The 14992-nt window shown below is 43.0% G+C and overlaps 1 protein-coding gene across 1 annotated transcript; it reads left to right on the forward strand.

Moving 5' to 3' along the window:
* The first annotated feature begins 345 nt into the window (after positions 1-345).
* Positions 346-14017, forward strand: cenpf (centromere protein F). Its single transcript, XM_077713675.1, has 35 exons — positions 346-453; positions 1103-1274; positions 1366-1491; positions 1668-1738; positions 1873-1988; positions 2078-2169; positions 2240-2513; positions 2663-2865; positions 2955-3080; positions 3151-3279; positions 3356-3478; positions 3565-3700; positions 4158-4287; positions 4367-4646; positions 4714-4899; positions 5003-5211; positions 5476-5605; positions 5693-5971; positions 6045-6605; positions 6918-7091; positions 7360-8186; positions 8692-8894; positions 9085-9335; positions 9451-9517; positions 9603-9838; positions 10060-10168; positions 10456-10661; positions 10752-10970; positions 11062-11205; positions 11274-11463; positions 11537-11634; positions 11706-11747; positions 11982-13059; positions 13144-13250; positions 13328-14017. Exons 2-35 carry the CDS (start codon positions 1113-1115, stop codon positions 13421-13423), a joined length of 7380 nt encoding a protein of 2459 aa, XP_077569801.1. The 5' UTR covers positions 346-453; positions 1103-1112; the 3' UTR covers positions 13424-14017.
* The last annotated feature ends 975 nt before the right edge of the window (positions 14018-14992 follow it).

Below are 14992 nucleotides of genomic sequence, written 5' to 3' on the forward strand. Positions count from 1 at the left end.
TTTAAATTGGGGTGGCTGCAAATGGATGGATATCAACGCTGTATAAATTTATTTATTAACAGTAAATCTGTTAGAATTATAGTACTTTGTCTTGAGTTGGTAAAGTGAAAATATAGCAAAGTTCTCTTTAGACTGAGGTCAAGAAAATGTTCTTGTTCACATAATTCGACCAAATTAATTATAAATACTTTTTTTCGATATGGCACTGACAAACCAATTGAAACTCGGTCGAAAAACGATTATAAGCATGATATTTATGCACATTTGACCACAAGGCAGCGCTGCAACGCTCTACAAGCTCTAAACCAATGATGTGCAGGTTTTAATATACATCACAAATTCCAACCAATCAGCGCGTTTGGTTTGAAACGCTGTTTTGTATCACTTGAATTCGAATTTCCAACGAGTCTTCGTCTAGTATCACAGGATCCCCACGGAAACGATCGCGCCAAAGTAAGCATTTTAAATTCATTTTGTATAATCCCATTACTATATGAACACAATGCAATCTGTGTGGAATTGAATTGAAGAAATCTCGCGTTTAAATAATCGAAATTTAGGCGAAAGCTAGTGATAGTTATTTTACACAGTACGGTGGTCGCTTTTAGTCTCTGTTTCTTACCATGACAGATCTATACTTAACCAATATCCATTAATTGTTTTTTTTGAATATATGTTTTAATCTTTCACAATATAGAATTAAAACATGCTTCTTTGTTTGTATCTTGCCTCATACGAGTGAACGCTAATCGGGAGTGACCGAACAAACTATTGCTGTCAATATTTCTGCCCTCACCGGCTTAGTTCCTTATCCTAGTTATAAAGAGGGTCTATCCTTTCTCAATAGGAGTGGGAACAGTACCAAGACCAAGCTTTAAATATGTGTTTATATAGCGAGTCCAGTGGGGTTAAACATGCGGTCCGCGGGTTGGAAGCGGCCCGCTAGGGGTCCAATCAGGCCCGGGGTGTACAGAATTAAATTATTTTATTTATTTATTTTGACACAGCTGCTGTTAAACTAGATTTTTGTGAGTTATGTGATTGGGTTTTTTTCTATAATGATTTAAGAAATGTTTATCTTGTGCTTTGCAACTTTTGTCAGCTGACCGACCATGAGCTGGGCCGTGGAGGAGTGGAAGGATGGACTTCCGGGGAAAGCCGTACAGAAAATCCAGGAGATGGAAGTCCAGCTGGATAAATTGAAGAAGGAGAGATCTCAAAAACAGTTCCAACTTGACTCTCTAGAGGCTGCCCTGCAGAAGCAGAAACAAAAAGTCAAGAAGTTTAAACGCTTTAAAATTTTTCCAAAAGTGAAGGTGGAAAAAAACTCTAATTATGAACTATATTTTATTCAATTTGTTGCAGGTGGATAGTGAGCGCAATGAGGTATCTGCTTTGAAAAGAGAGAACCAGTCTTTAGTCGAGTCATGTGACTCTGTAGAGAAAGCTCGCCAAAAGGTTTTGCATGATCTGGGGGTCAAAGACCAGCAGGTAAGTTAAATATATATTTTTTAAAAATGTCATGTATGCAGCCGAATAAACTTTTGTTTCTAATTGATATACAATATTCAGCTCTATTGTCTGACTCAACGTGCATATAAATTGAAATGAATGTCTAGTTAAAATGGAAATGTGAGCTTTTTTTGAAATGCTTTGTTTGAATTAAGATGATATATCTGGAGGGCCAGCTCAACACTTGCAGGAAGACGATAGAGCGACTTGAGCAAGAGTTAAAAAAGTGAGTTGGGCTTCCTCGTGCATTTTTTTAACATAAGTCAAGCCACGGTGAATTTTTCCCCCAATACAACTCTCCCACATATGCAAGTCTTCAGTGTTCTATTCTAATATTCTTATTTACATCTCATCTTTCAGGTATAAAAATGAACTGGATCGTTCTCAACCTGCCGGCTTGTGCTCTTCAGATCTGCAGTCGTTTGCTACTCCACAAAAGACTTTCCTTACTCCGGTTTCAGCGCACAAACAGCGAGGTATCAAGTTGCTGTAAAAGTGAAAAGAAAAATCTTGCTCCTATTTGTACACCTGTCGTTTTTCTGACATGAAAACTGCATTTGTACAGATAACAAATTGGAGGACCTTCAAGAAAAATACTACCAGGAAGTAGAAGAAAGAAAAAGGCTGGAGAATGAACTCAAAGTTCTTCAGGTCAAAGTGAGTTTGTCGCTCGTTAGGCATTATTTATTGGCGGGCATATTTTTTACTAACTTATTTTAATTTGTAGCTGCTCAATCAGCCGTCGAACAGCACGAGCCACAAAGACATTGCCGCCCGCCAAGCCGGCTCCTCCATATTCCCATGGCAGCAGCAGCAAGATCAGGATCGCACGCGACCGCCTCAGGAAATTACGCAAACGCCTCTGAAGAGGCGAGGGGCGTCCCTTTGGGATGCTCACGAGGAAACGCCCATCAAACCCAGCCAGCGGATGAGCTGTGTCAAAACAGCGCCAAGTCCCGGCGGATCCCAACAAATGGAGCAGTTAAAAGTTCTAAATCAAGGTGGAGCTTCTTTAACCCCTTCAATGCCATTGATGATGATCCATGTCCAATCATGTGGCTTTTTTTTCGGCCTTTTGCTGAAAGTTTGTTGCTGGACATCCAATCCTTCATTCATTTTTGTAAAACATTTTTTTATTATTGTTATTTAGAACTGCGCAGTCGCGTATCAGAGCTCGAGAGAACCATGGCCAGTCACGAGAGAGAACTTAGTAGCCAAACCACCAAGCTGCAGGACCTTCAAGTCCAGCTGACTCAGGCTCGCAAAGACCTGACAGATCGGGACCGAGACTTGACCAAGACGAGTCAGGAGTTACGTCATACCACGGACAGGCATCAGCAGCTCGAGGTTAAGGTTAGACATGATTTTGATTCCCTTTCACTGCTGTGGAATCTTCTGGGTTAGAAGCGGTTCTAAAATTAAAAAGTGCTTCCTTTTCTAAGTGTTCTTCAGTGGAACAAAAGCTGAAGCAAGTCACCGAAGAGATGAGCTGTCAAAGACACAATGCCGAGAGCTGCAGGCGAGCACTGGAACAGAAAGTCAAAGACCAAGAAAGAGACAGTCAGAAGGTACAATAATCTAACCTCCTAAACATGATGACTTTTGAAGACAAAACCAAATGTTTTTGACCAATTGTAGGAGCTTGCCCAGCTGCAAAGATCCAACCAGACCTTGGAGCAACAAATGGAACAGACCCGAACAAAGTTAACACAAGAGGTCCAACAGTCCAAAAAAGACCATAACATACTCCAAGCTGATTTGGAGAAGGTAACGTGGCTTTTTTTTTAGTCCATGTGTCATCCTCAGATTCATCTGTCAAATTTATTGATTTTCTTTTCTCTAGATGTGTTCTCAGAAGAGTCAGCTGGAGAGGGAGGTAGAGGAGCAGAAACGGAAGCTTCTGCGTTCACAGCAGAGTCTCCAGGCCAGCCAGAGTAAAGAGGAGGACCTCCGCAAGAAAACAGAGGTGAGTTCCCTTAAAAAATCTGGGATTTTCTAGTGGCTTTTTAACTTTTAATAACCTGAAAAAACATCTCAATCATGTATTTCCAGGAGAACCAGAGAGAGAAGAACACCACCCTCGTCCAGTTGGACCAGAGTAACAGACGCCTGATACAACTGGAGGATGAAAAAAAGACCTTGGATCAAAGCCTCAAACGCACCCAAGGACTTTTGGATGACCTCAAAGGTACATTTCCATCATTCTGAGCTGCATTTTTTTCATTTGTATTCAACAGCATGGATTTATTTATATGGTTTTTTTTTTCTTCATTATTTTTTTCTATTTCCAGACGCCAGTCATGAATTTAGGGTAAATAATAGAAAGGAGAGAAAAAAGGGACATTTTATTTACTTTTCAATACACAAAAACATTTTTAGACACATTTACGGTTTTATTTAATCACTCAACTTTTGATTCATTACCCATAAGAATTCATTAAAAAATAAATCTTGACTAATATTTTGGAACTTACATAAAAAGTTATTGATTATTTAAAGAAAAATTTAAAAAAGTAGCAAACCTATATTAAGTAATAAAATAAATAAATGACTGAGAGAAGAGAAAATTGAAACAAAATCAAGCATTGAGCATTTCTGGTGAGTGCAGTTTTTTTTTTTACTTCTAATGCTATTTGGGTCCACAGCAAAATGTGAAAGTCAACAAGAAGACCTGAAGAAAATAAAGCTTAAACTGGAGCAGCAGTCTCAAGCGTCTACAACAGAGCTGGAAAACCTACGAAAGACGCTTTCTGACGCCGAGACTAAAAATGAACGGTAGACATTGCGGGGGGAGGAAGGGGAAAGCATCAATCTCCTTTCAGGATAAAATAAATGTCTTGCTATTCCACTTTAGGTGCCAGAAAGAATTGCAGAAAGATAAACAAGAGGCGGAGCAGTTAAACAACAAGTTAACCGAGGTTACAAAAGAGAGTCAAGAGCTGCAAAAAAGCCTCCACGCAAGTCACGAGGAGTGCAAGCAGTTGACGCAAAAGCACCAAACACTGCTAGAATGGAAGACCGAGAAAGATTCTCTCATCAACAATGCGGAAGCCACACAAAAGGAACTCGTTGACAAAATGGCCGCGTTGGAGAAAAGCATTTGCTCGCAGACTGAAGCTAATGACGAACTGAAGGTAAAGCACGGCAGCCCCTTCAAGTGGTTTAACTTGTTGTATTGATTGAACCCGCCGTATTCCGCAGAAGCAACTGAGGTACGCGGAGGAAGAGCGGAACAAACTGTCGGAATGCATCGATAGCCTGAAGGGAGAACTCCTCAACAAGACCGTTGATCTCGAAGAGAGGGAGCGTCAGTACACGCAGCTTCGAGCGGAATCCTCCGAGGCTGAGCAAAAACACATCAAAGATCTGGAAAATGCTGCCATACAGGTGAACGGCCGGGCTCGAAATGTGGGAGAGTTTTCCAGTCGGACTCTGTCCGTTCCCTCAAAACAGTAAACTGAACTAGCCACTGATCGTCTGATCCTTGCAGATTGGCGATCTGCAGTCGCAGCTGATAAGAGAAATTGGCCGGGCGGAGCTGGCCGAGAAAAGCGTTACTCAGCTGCAGGACGCAGAGCTCGCCGCCGCCGACCTGCTGCGCTCCAAAGAACAGCTGATTGATTTGGGCCAAGCCGAACTACAAGTGCTGAGGGAGACTCTGGCTCAGGCCAATGCAGAGCACCATGAGAGAAATTTAAGGTTAGCCTCATTCTTTTAATGCTGCGTTCGGATCAGACAAGTTTTTTTTTCCCTCCTCACGTGACGGGTTCCCATATAAAGTGAATGTCATTGACTTGAACAGTTAACAATGTTTGATGCAAACTAATATAAAGTGTGAGACACAAGAAGTACAAGGGACACAGTAACTCAAGACAAGCTCATAGTTGTTTGTACGTTTTTGGGACACAAGCAGAAAATGACGTGAATGTCTTTGTAACATGGTTCATCACTTATTGCTCCCAGATTTTCAGAAGAGAAGGCCGCTGTATTGAGACAGTGTGAGGAAAGCATTGCGGTCAAGGCAGAGGAAACAACGAAAATGAAGCTCCAGATAGAAGAAAGTCAACAAGAGCTCCTACTGGCCAGAAACCAGGTGCATTTCGCTATTATCACTACAATTGGACTGCGTTGACTCGCAGTATATTTCAGCTCTCCTTAATTTCACCTCAACCTGTTTCAGATCAGCTCAATGGAACAGTTGCTGAAGGCTCAAGAGCAGTTTGGTGCAGAGCTGCAGAAACAAAGCAAGAAGATCTCTGAGCGCGAAGAAGAACATAAAACTCTGGCTGCCGAGAAGGCCCAAAAGCTGCAACAGCTAGAGGCCGAGCTTAAGGATGTCCGGACCCAAGTGGCGGAGAAGGAGAAACTGCTCGGGGAAGACCATGCTCGGCTTTTGTCTCTGGAGAAACAAAATGAAGATCTCCAGAGTGCTCTTCAAGAAAGGGTGAAAGAAATACAGGTAAAAGCACCGGCTTTAATTTCCACAGTAAATAGCTAAATATCCTCATTTGTTGGATATTTCTCTTTTGAAGCTCCTCAAAGATGCACACGCTGAGGAGATAAAGAAGCAATGGATGCAAATATCTTCATTAGAGGACAAAGTATCCACAAATAAAGACATGGCGGAGAAACTCCCAGAGCTGAAGAATGAACTTGAGGCAGTTAACCGCCTATACAGCGACCTCAAAAAGCATGTGGAAACCCTCGAAGAGAAGCTCTCCTCCACCACCAAAGCCAAAAGCAACTTGGAGAATACTCTGAGCCAAATGTCAAGTGTAACTTCTGCTTTGGAAATAGAAGTTGTGGAGCTAAAACAGAAAGTAAGCCAGCTTTCTGAGAGTCAAGCTCTGGAGGCCCAAAATTTGCTCAACGAGGAAAAGAACCTCAGAGAGCAGCGTGATGCCGCAGAGAAAGCCAAAGTCCGGACAGAAGTCCAGACCATGAAGGCCACTTTGCTGGCAGCCTCGGAAGGTTTGGAAGAACGAGATGCCAGCATCAAAAGCCTTAAGGAGAAACTCAACTCCACAGAAGCACAGCAAGCCAAAACTTCAGAGCTCCTCAAAGAGAAGATGGTTGCCATGAACCAAATAAAGGTTGGATCCACTTTTGAGCTGACTTAACTATTTCAAAATCATTTTGACATTCTTACTAATAGTTGGATTATAAGGCACACTGTCTATTTTGGAGAAAATGTAAGACTTTTTAGTGCGCCTTATAGTCGTGAAAATACGGTACAATAAAAATTGGTGGTTATAGAAATTCATATGATAAATGAGGTCAAGTATATTTTCATGGAAAACCTGATTACAAATGGATGAATATCACCTCTTTTAGGAATTTTAATGGCCAGTAATGAAGAACTTTTTAATGAATGTTCTTGGTTTTTTTTTTTTTTTTGCTTTAAGGTACAACTTGAGATGCTTCAGATGGACCTGGAAGACAACGAGACGGCTGTCAACTCTTATGAAAGTCAAATTGGGACTTTAAAAGAGACCATACAGTCACTGGAGTCTGTTTTAGCTCAGAATCAAACCGAGATGTCTGACATGGTAGTCCAATTAGAAGACCGCAAATCCCAGGTAATCATTAGCTATTTTGTAGCTGATTTCTGAATTGAGAAAAGCCTAGCTAGCATCCCACCAGGCCTATATTTCACTATGGTGAAACCTGGGTCATGTTCAGGTGTGGCCTAGAGAACACAAAATATGATGCCAGAGCTTTATTAGTTATTTACACGCTGAATTGAATAACTACCAAAATGATCCACTTGCTTTATGAAGAGTGTTAATAATGAAAGCCAAAATTGTGGACTACAATAGGACATTTAAAAACATTCATGTCTTTTAGGTGTCCGTTTTGGAAACACGACTGGAGGAAGTCCAATCTCAGAACGCCACGCTGGAGAGCATGTATGTGACAGCCAGAGAGGAACTGACAGAGAGGAGTTGCGAAATAACTCGTATGGACGAAGACGCTGTCAAGTGCGCTCGCCTGGGAGAGGAGGTCGCCACTTTGACGGCTCAAGTTGCTACGCTCAACCAGGTCATTAAAGATAAGGAAGATGAAGACAGAGTGTCAAATGATAAGAAAAATAACCTCCAGGCAACTGTGAAGCAATTAGAAAATGACAAGGAACAATTACAAGCTAACATGAGTCAGGTGAATGTTGAAAAGCTGCAGTTGGAATCTAAGCTCAGCATTGTTACTGAGGAGAATCAAAACCTGAAGGCCAACTTGAACGTCTTCACCGAGGAAGAGCAACAATTTGAGGTACAATTGCAACTAGCCATGACAGAGAAAGAAAACATGGAGTCCACACTGGAGCAGCTTACCGAAGAGAAATCCCGGCTTCTAGCCACACTTGAGCTTCAGACATCTCAACTTAGTGAGCTGGGAAAAGAGCTGAATGAAGCCGCCCAGGACAAAGTTCAGCTCCAAGAAAATAACCATCAACTGATGGAAAAGAACAACATGCTGCAGTCCCGAGAAGCCCAGCTAATGGATGAGGTGCAAAAATCCCAAGCAAGCACAACGATGCGAGAGTACGAGTTGGCTTCTCTGCGCGCAGAACAGGAACGTATCCGACACCTCCTTCAAACATCTGAAGAAGAAGTCCATAGGCTGAGGGATCAACTTGAAATGACAGTGAAGGAGATTGAGGAGAACAAAGCCAGGTAAAATTTGGGTCTTAATGATCTAATGCAGGGGTGTCAAACTCCCTTTGGTCTGCGGGCCGAATACAGCTTAATTTGAGATCAAGCGGGCCTGACCAGTGAACTCATTGCAAAATTACATAGAACTAACAATAAGCCCACTTTTTTCCTATGTATCAGTCACTAATATACTAATAATTAGTGCAAAGAATGAGTAAATTATCAAGATGTTTATTAAAAAGAATTTTCCTTTTACATTATGAACAATATATTATGAACAAGAGAATAACATAAGAACATAAATTAAAGGCAATTCATGTTGTCTGCACGTACTAAAACACTACGCCCCCTAGCGGATAATACAAAAACTACACATACATTTTTTATACAATGCAGCTTTCTTCCTCGGGCCGTACCAAACCACCAGACGGGCCGGATCCGGCCCGCGGGCCGTATGTTTGACACCCTGATCTAATGCCTGCTCATTTTGCTGCTGTTCTATAACTATTGCAACTTGGTGTCTCAGGAATCAGCACTTTGACACGGAGCAGGCTGAACTGCATCACAAGTTGTCGTGCTTACAACAAGAACTCAGCGTCCTTGGGGAGCAGTATGACTTGCTGCTGAAACAGGTGGAACAACAGCACCTTCTCATACAGACGCTCAAACAAACACAGGGGCAACAGGAAATCTTGAATTCCATTCAAGTTGATGAGGCAAACATCAGTGGTGAGTGCAAACTTTCATTGATGAAATAATGTTGAAATCGCTGGAACAGTCGGAAGGTTGATAGTTATTTCTTCTCATCTTCATGTCTGGTCAATGGAAAAACAGCTTGAATCAAGTGAATTATCGCAAAAAATGATGACAGCATCAAGTCTAATTCATATATATGCCTTGTTGTTTCTCATAATTGCAGAAAGTTCCATTGATGTGGAACCAGCGTTTGATTCTTTGGCAGCAAATGAGTGTGACATGGAAGAAGACTGCATCCAACACAATGAAACACCCGAGATTTTGACGACTTCAACGGATCCACTCGTAGTGCCAGTGATGGAGGAAGATTTGAAAGAAGACGGAGGAGATACGTGCACCAAAGATGGACACGTATTGGAGGCTATTGAAGATGGACACGCACTGGAGGCGATTGAAGAGCAACAATACCATCACGTACAAATTTTTTTGAATATTTCCGCAACCGGGTTTCTCCTTTTTTTAATGCTGAATATGATCTGTGGGGAATGAAAAAATTGACTTTGGTGGTAACTTTTTTAACTTCTTGCAGTCTCCTGAGGAAAACACAGCCGAGCACATCAGTGAAACGACAGCGATGAGGGCGTCGCATGCAATTGGTGAGTAATGACACACGTACACTTTTTTTTTTTTCATATGACAATTTTTACTCACGATTTGTGTCCGGTTCATTCCATGTGGCAGAAACTGAGCAAGAAGACAAAGAAAAACCTTCGAACCCAGAAGCACAGGTCCACGCCCTGCTCCACGAGATTGACCTGCTGACTTCTGACCTTGCATTGAGGCAGGAATTGACCTCGGACCTCCGAGCGCAAGTTCAAAACTTGGAGCAGAAACTCCACGCGGCCCAAGAAGAAGCAAATTGCTCTGAAAAAAAGCTGAACAATGCTCTGAAGGAGAAAAATAACCTCGCTGATCAGGTGAGTAAGAAATGGATTTACGGCTCAACTGAAAATAAACCGTTTTTACATTGGCCGTACAATGCATGTGACATATTAATACTAGAATGTTATTTCATAAATTAACGGGCTACCTACATTGGTCAATGGCAATAAATGAGTTGACCATTTGTAATGTATTTGATGATTTTGGTGACTGTTAATAAGCAACTTTCACTCGTGATGCTTTGTTTTTAATTTAGTTGTCTCTGCTGTCGGAGGAAAGAGAAACCTTAACACTGCAGCTCCAAACAGCTAAATGCCAGCTCACAGATGTCATGGAGATGATTGAGGGTCTAGAAATGGCCAAAGGTAAAATATGCAACCAATTTGTTCATTTCATTGGTCAACAATCCAAACAGCATTTGAGATCATGGTAACTTTATTTGTGTGTGTGTGTGTGTGTGTGTGTGTGTGTGTGTGTGTGTGTGTGTGTGTGTGTGTGTGTGTGTGTGTGTGTGTGTGTGTGTGTGTGTGTGTGTGTGTGTGTGTGTGTGTGTGTGTGTGTGTGTGTGTGTGTGTGTGTGTGTGTGTGTGTGTGTGTGTGTGTGTGTGTGTGTGTGTGTGTGTGTGTGTGTGTGTGTGTGTGTATGACGTAGGCGGGTGGGACGAGAAGTTCCTTCAGCAGGAAAGTGAGTTGAAACGGGTTCGCTCAGAGAAAACTAATCTGGAGCAACACATCCTGGGCATGGAGTGTGAGTTGGAGGCTCTGCAGGAAGAGCGGAGCAAGCTGGAGGAGCAGCTTGAGACTCAGAGAAGAGCGTGTTCGGCTTCGGAGAAGCAAATAGAGATGCTCTCCTCAGAAGTGAGCAATTGTTCGCGTCCCAACAAGATCAGTGTGTTATGTTGAATGATAATGAATTTGCTCCTACAAATCATCGTTTTCTCCTTCCAGACAATCCAGCTGAGATCCGAGTTGGTTTCATGCAGCGAGGAACGACAGGAGCTCAGTCAGGCCGCCAGCCAGTGGCGCGCAAAGGTCGATGGGCTGGAAAAGACCAACTGTGACACTCGAAGTTTAATTTCCATCCTGGAGGAGGACATCAGAACAGGGAAAAAGGAAAATGAAACCATACAAGGCAACGTGGACAAAATGGCGACAGAGCGCCAACAGGTACACACACACACACACTGTTGTTTTAGAAGAGACGTGTTTTATTCCCTTGACACTGACCATGTCATTTGTTTTTATTGTGTATGTCAAGCTGTTGGAGCAGATGAAGGTGTTAGAAGAAGCCATGTCCCGGCAGAATGGAGAGAAGGAGCAACTGATTGGGCAGCTTGACCAGATCAAGGAAGATCACACGCACAGTGATCAAAACAAAGAGTCCATGTTCGGCAAAATCCAGGTGAATAAGAACGGTGGCGAAACCATGTCACTGCTCAGTATGTAACTCCGTAACCGTTTCTTCGCCAGGCTTTGGAAGGAGAAGTGTTCCAGCTGACGCAGTCTCTGGAATCTTCTCTACTGGAAAAGGGAGAAATCGCCTCTAGGCTCAACTCCACGCAGGACGAGGTCCAGCAGATGCGAAGCGGCATCGAGAAACTCCGCGTTCGCATTGAGTCTGACGAGAGGAAGAAGAAGAAGATGGGCCAACTTCTCAAAGGTCTTTTTTTTCACAAATTTTCTCAATCTTGTTTGCAGCCTCATCTGGACTTTCTGTGTATGTCTGTTTATAGATGCTCAGAAGAAATCAGAGTCTTTGCAAGACAGCCTGGAGGCTCTTCAGCGAGAGAAAGAGGATGTAGAGCAAGATCTTGAGGAGGCTGTCCTTCAGGTACTCACGTGTACACAAATGCAAACTATCACCCCAAAATAAAGCTAACTGCTGATTCAAATGTGATGCAGGCGGAGACCATTAAAGCTGACCTGGAGGAAGAAAGAATTAAGGTACTGTCAATGTGAAAATGTGGTTTCTATCTGTAGTCGGAAGACATTTTTATTTCAATTTTCAGGGGAGGGTTATGTACTGCAGGTTCCCTTTTTTAAAATTTCCAAGCATTTATTTAGGTCAATTTCTTCAGATGTTTTTTTTTTTGTTTATTTGTTGGTTGTTCAAAATTTGGAGTGTGATAAAATGTCTTAGGGCCCTGCAATGAGCCCTATACTCTGTCTGGCCCCCAGGTGGACGATGACAAGAAAGCTCTCGGAGAAGAACTCTTAAAGCTCTCCACCGGTCTGGACAACCTGAGATCTGAGAAGGCAGTACTGGAGCGAGAGCTGCAATTAAAACATGGAGAGTTGGAGCAGCTGAAGGCTGCTAAGGAGGAACTTGAGCGAGGGCTGGAGAGGGCAGAGATGGAGCGCCAACAAGAGCAGGAAAGGCAGCGATGCAGAGTGGAGGAGTTGCAAGATAAGACCGCACAAATGGAGAAGGAGCAGGAGAGGATGACAAGCCTAATGGAGGAAAATAAACATCTGCAGAGCTCAGTGGAGAAGTGGGAGATAAACGGAGAGGAGTGGAAAGAGCAGAAAAACACTTTGATGACTCGCATTGAAGAAATGGCCAAAGCCAAAGAGGCTGATAACAAAGAGCAGATAGAAAGAGAACAGTTGCTAGAAGAAAAAGGAAGACTGGAACAGGAGAACAACCAGCTCCGTTCTGACAAACAAGAGCAAACTTTACTGAGGCAGGAGAGAGAGGCAATAGCGGAAGATCGACAAAGGGCGGAAGAGACCAGAGTGCGCTATGAGGAAAAGAACAAAGAGGCAGAGGAACTCAAGGTTACCTTGGAAGAGCGTAGCAAAGCTCTGGAGGACGTGAATGAAGAACTCCAAGAAGTCAAACGGCTGATGGAGGAGAGAACGCAGGAGGTGGACGACACCATGAACAAATACTGCAACTTGTTGTTGGAGGTGCACAAGCTGGAGGAAGCCAACGAGATGCTGACGATGAGGCTGGAGCATTTGGCTGCCGACAAAACGGCCACCAAAGAGGCCCGCAGGCGCTCTGGGAGGATCTCTTCCAAACACTTGGACGTCGTTACCGAGAACACTGCCCCCTCCAGCCCTCGAGGTTCTCCACGAAGATCCACCCCTGGGAAGCGGAGCCGTAAAAAGAAAAGCGAGGAGGACGGCGCCCAGGAAGCGCTTCACAACCTCACCAAGAAGATCCGAGCCAATACCGCTACTACGCCTAAACCAAGGAAAGAGCAAGAGGAGGACTTTAAGCCTGAGGGACTTCCAGAGCTCGTACAGAGAGGTACAAGTCCCCCACTTTGTTTTGGTCATGGTGTCGTCCAATATTTCTAGATGACACCGGTTCTCCATTTGTTTTTATCTCCAGGCTTTGCTGACATTCCCATAGGGGAAGCCAGCCCCTTCATCATGAGGAGAACCACCGTGAAGCGCCACAGCCCTCGAACGCCAGCCAGACAGACGGCAGACGCCAAGGTGAGCAGAAACACACCAGCCAAACACAGCTGTCATTGAAGATTTATTAAAAAAACGCGCTCCTCTTTTGTCCTCAGCTTTGGCCTCCTTCACTACAGCAAAGTCCGTCCCAGGAAGCGGAACATTGTACGTCGCAGGAATCAAAAGAGCAAGCAGATTGCCACGTTCAATAAACAACACAAAAGCACTGACTGCCCGCGCTGTGGTAAAGCTGTACATTTATTTACACTCCACTTTTTAAACTCTGTTTAGCCTGTGCATTAGTAACGTGCTACTTTATCTAATAAGAAATGCATGTAAAAATGCTTTATTTTGAAATGCTACTCATCTAGACATCCGGAGTTGATTTTTTTTAGGGGCCTATTCAAAATGAATTGGACGTCCATGGTGGTAAATGAGTTGACTTGAGGTAATCTGACTTTTTCCTTTGAATCTAATCTATTTTTTTTACTCCTCTTTCACATTGTTATGGATTGTACATATTTCATTGTCCACTTGAGTGTGTACCTTGTACAGCGTAGATGATAATGTTGCCCAAAATAAATGTTCACGCAGCTATTTTCCTTCTAACGGCAGCTACTTTTTAATTGTGCTTGCATGGCTTCACCTTTTATTGAGCTTTTTATAGAGCAACTCTTTTTTTAAATCCAAATTTCGGACCAAGTGTTTGTTTTGCGCTATTTTTTTCACTTTCAGATGTAGTATAAGGTTACTGATTATTGTAAATTATTGTTTTACTTTTACTAAACTTTACCAGCAACATTTTATCATGTGTGATATCTGTTTGTTTTTCTTTATTTATATATGACAGCTTTAATATGGCTTCAAAGATATGCACAATAGTTGTACCTTAATGTGGAACACATACTTTCAAGCATCAATTTTCCATCTAGTTTTAGTTGATCTAATCCTAACGTTGGTACAGAATTCTTCATTTAAAAAAAAAAAAGTGATTCACAACTCTCAAGCATGGCATTCAGTTGACCAAAATGTTCCAATATCTCGGACGGCTTCGTCAAGTGAGGCCGGTGTGACCTCTCGACCGATACGCGCCGACGTCGGCGATGCTCAGACAGCGACCTGCAACAATCTCTCTGTTGTCAAAGCACCTGTTAGCGGTGCATTGTGAGTTATGGGAACAGAGCGCTCCGGATGAGCCCATCCCAAACACCTCGGACGGAAACTGCGACGCCAGAACCAACTGTGGCCCGTCCAACGGGAAAAGCCCAGCCTTGTTATGACTGGCGCCAACCGCCGAACGTGTGTTTATGTACGTGTTTGTGGGCAGTGACCTACTGTCCGACCCCTGAGTGCTATGCATGATTTGAGCCATTCTCTGGCCACCAACGCTATGCAAGCAAGAGCCAGTTTCAGGAAGTGACACCCGGTTATAGAGAACACTTGATCTCCGGCTAAAACGTTTGATTCACCTTAAAACAACAACCTCACGGCGGCCATTGTGGGGCATACAAGCGTGACCCATACATCATCGTCCAATTTAACTCGGCGGCCCAGTTGGATGTCGAATTTAACTCGGCGGCCACTTTTTGCACCGTTGGATGTCCAATTACATGTCTGAATGTCCATCACTTTCCTGAAAAGCCATGTGTCGATTGAGTGGAAATGGATTGGACGTCTATTGATGTCAATGGCAGACAATTGTTTATGAAATGACATGAACGTGATATTGAGGTTGTTTATATGTTTAATGAGTGGGAATACAATATTTTAGATGTTTGGTC

The sequence above is a fragment of the Stigmatopora nigra genome, chromosome 3 (genome assembly GCF_051989575.1).
Source record: "Stigmatopora nigra isolate UIUO_SnigA chromosome 3, RoL_Snig_1.1, whole genome shotgun sequence".
Lineage (NCBI taxonomy): Eukaryota > Metazoa > Chordata > Actinopteri > Syngnathiformes > Syngnathidae > Stigmatopora > Stigmatopora nigra.

What these genes read in the sequence shown, in the direction of transcription:
- cenpf (XM_077713675.1), top strand. Translation starts at nt 1,113, where the DNA reads ATGAGCTGGGCCGTGGAGGAGTGGAAGGATGGACTTCCGGGGAAAGCC. An exon ending in TTCAGCGCACAAACAGCGAG is followed by an intron (nt 1,989 to 2,077) that starts GTATCAAGTTGC and finishes GCATTTGTACAG; the next exon opens with ATAACAAATTGGAGGACCTT. An exon ending in TCCTACTGGCCAGAAACCAG is followed by an intron (nt 5,606 to 5,692) that starts GTGCATTTCGCT and finishes AACCTGTTTCAG; the next exon opens with ATCAGCTCAATGGAACAGTT.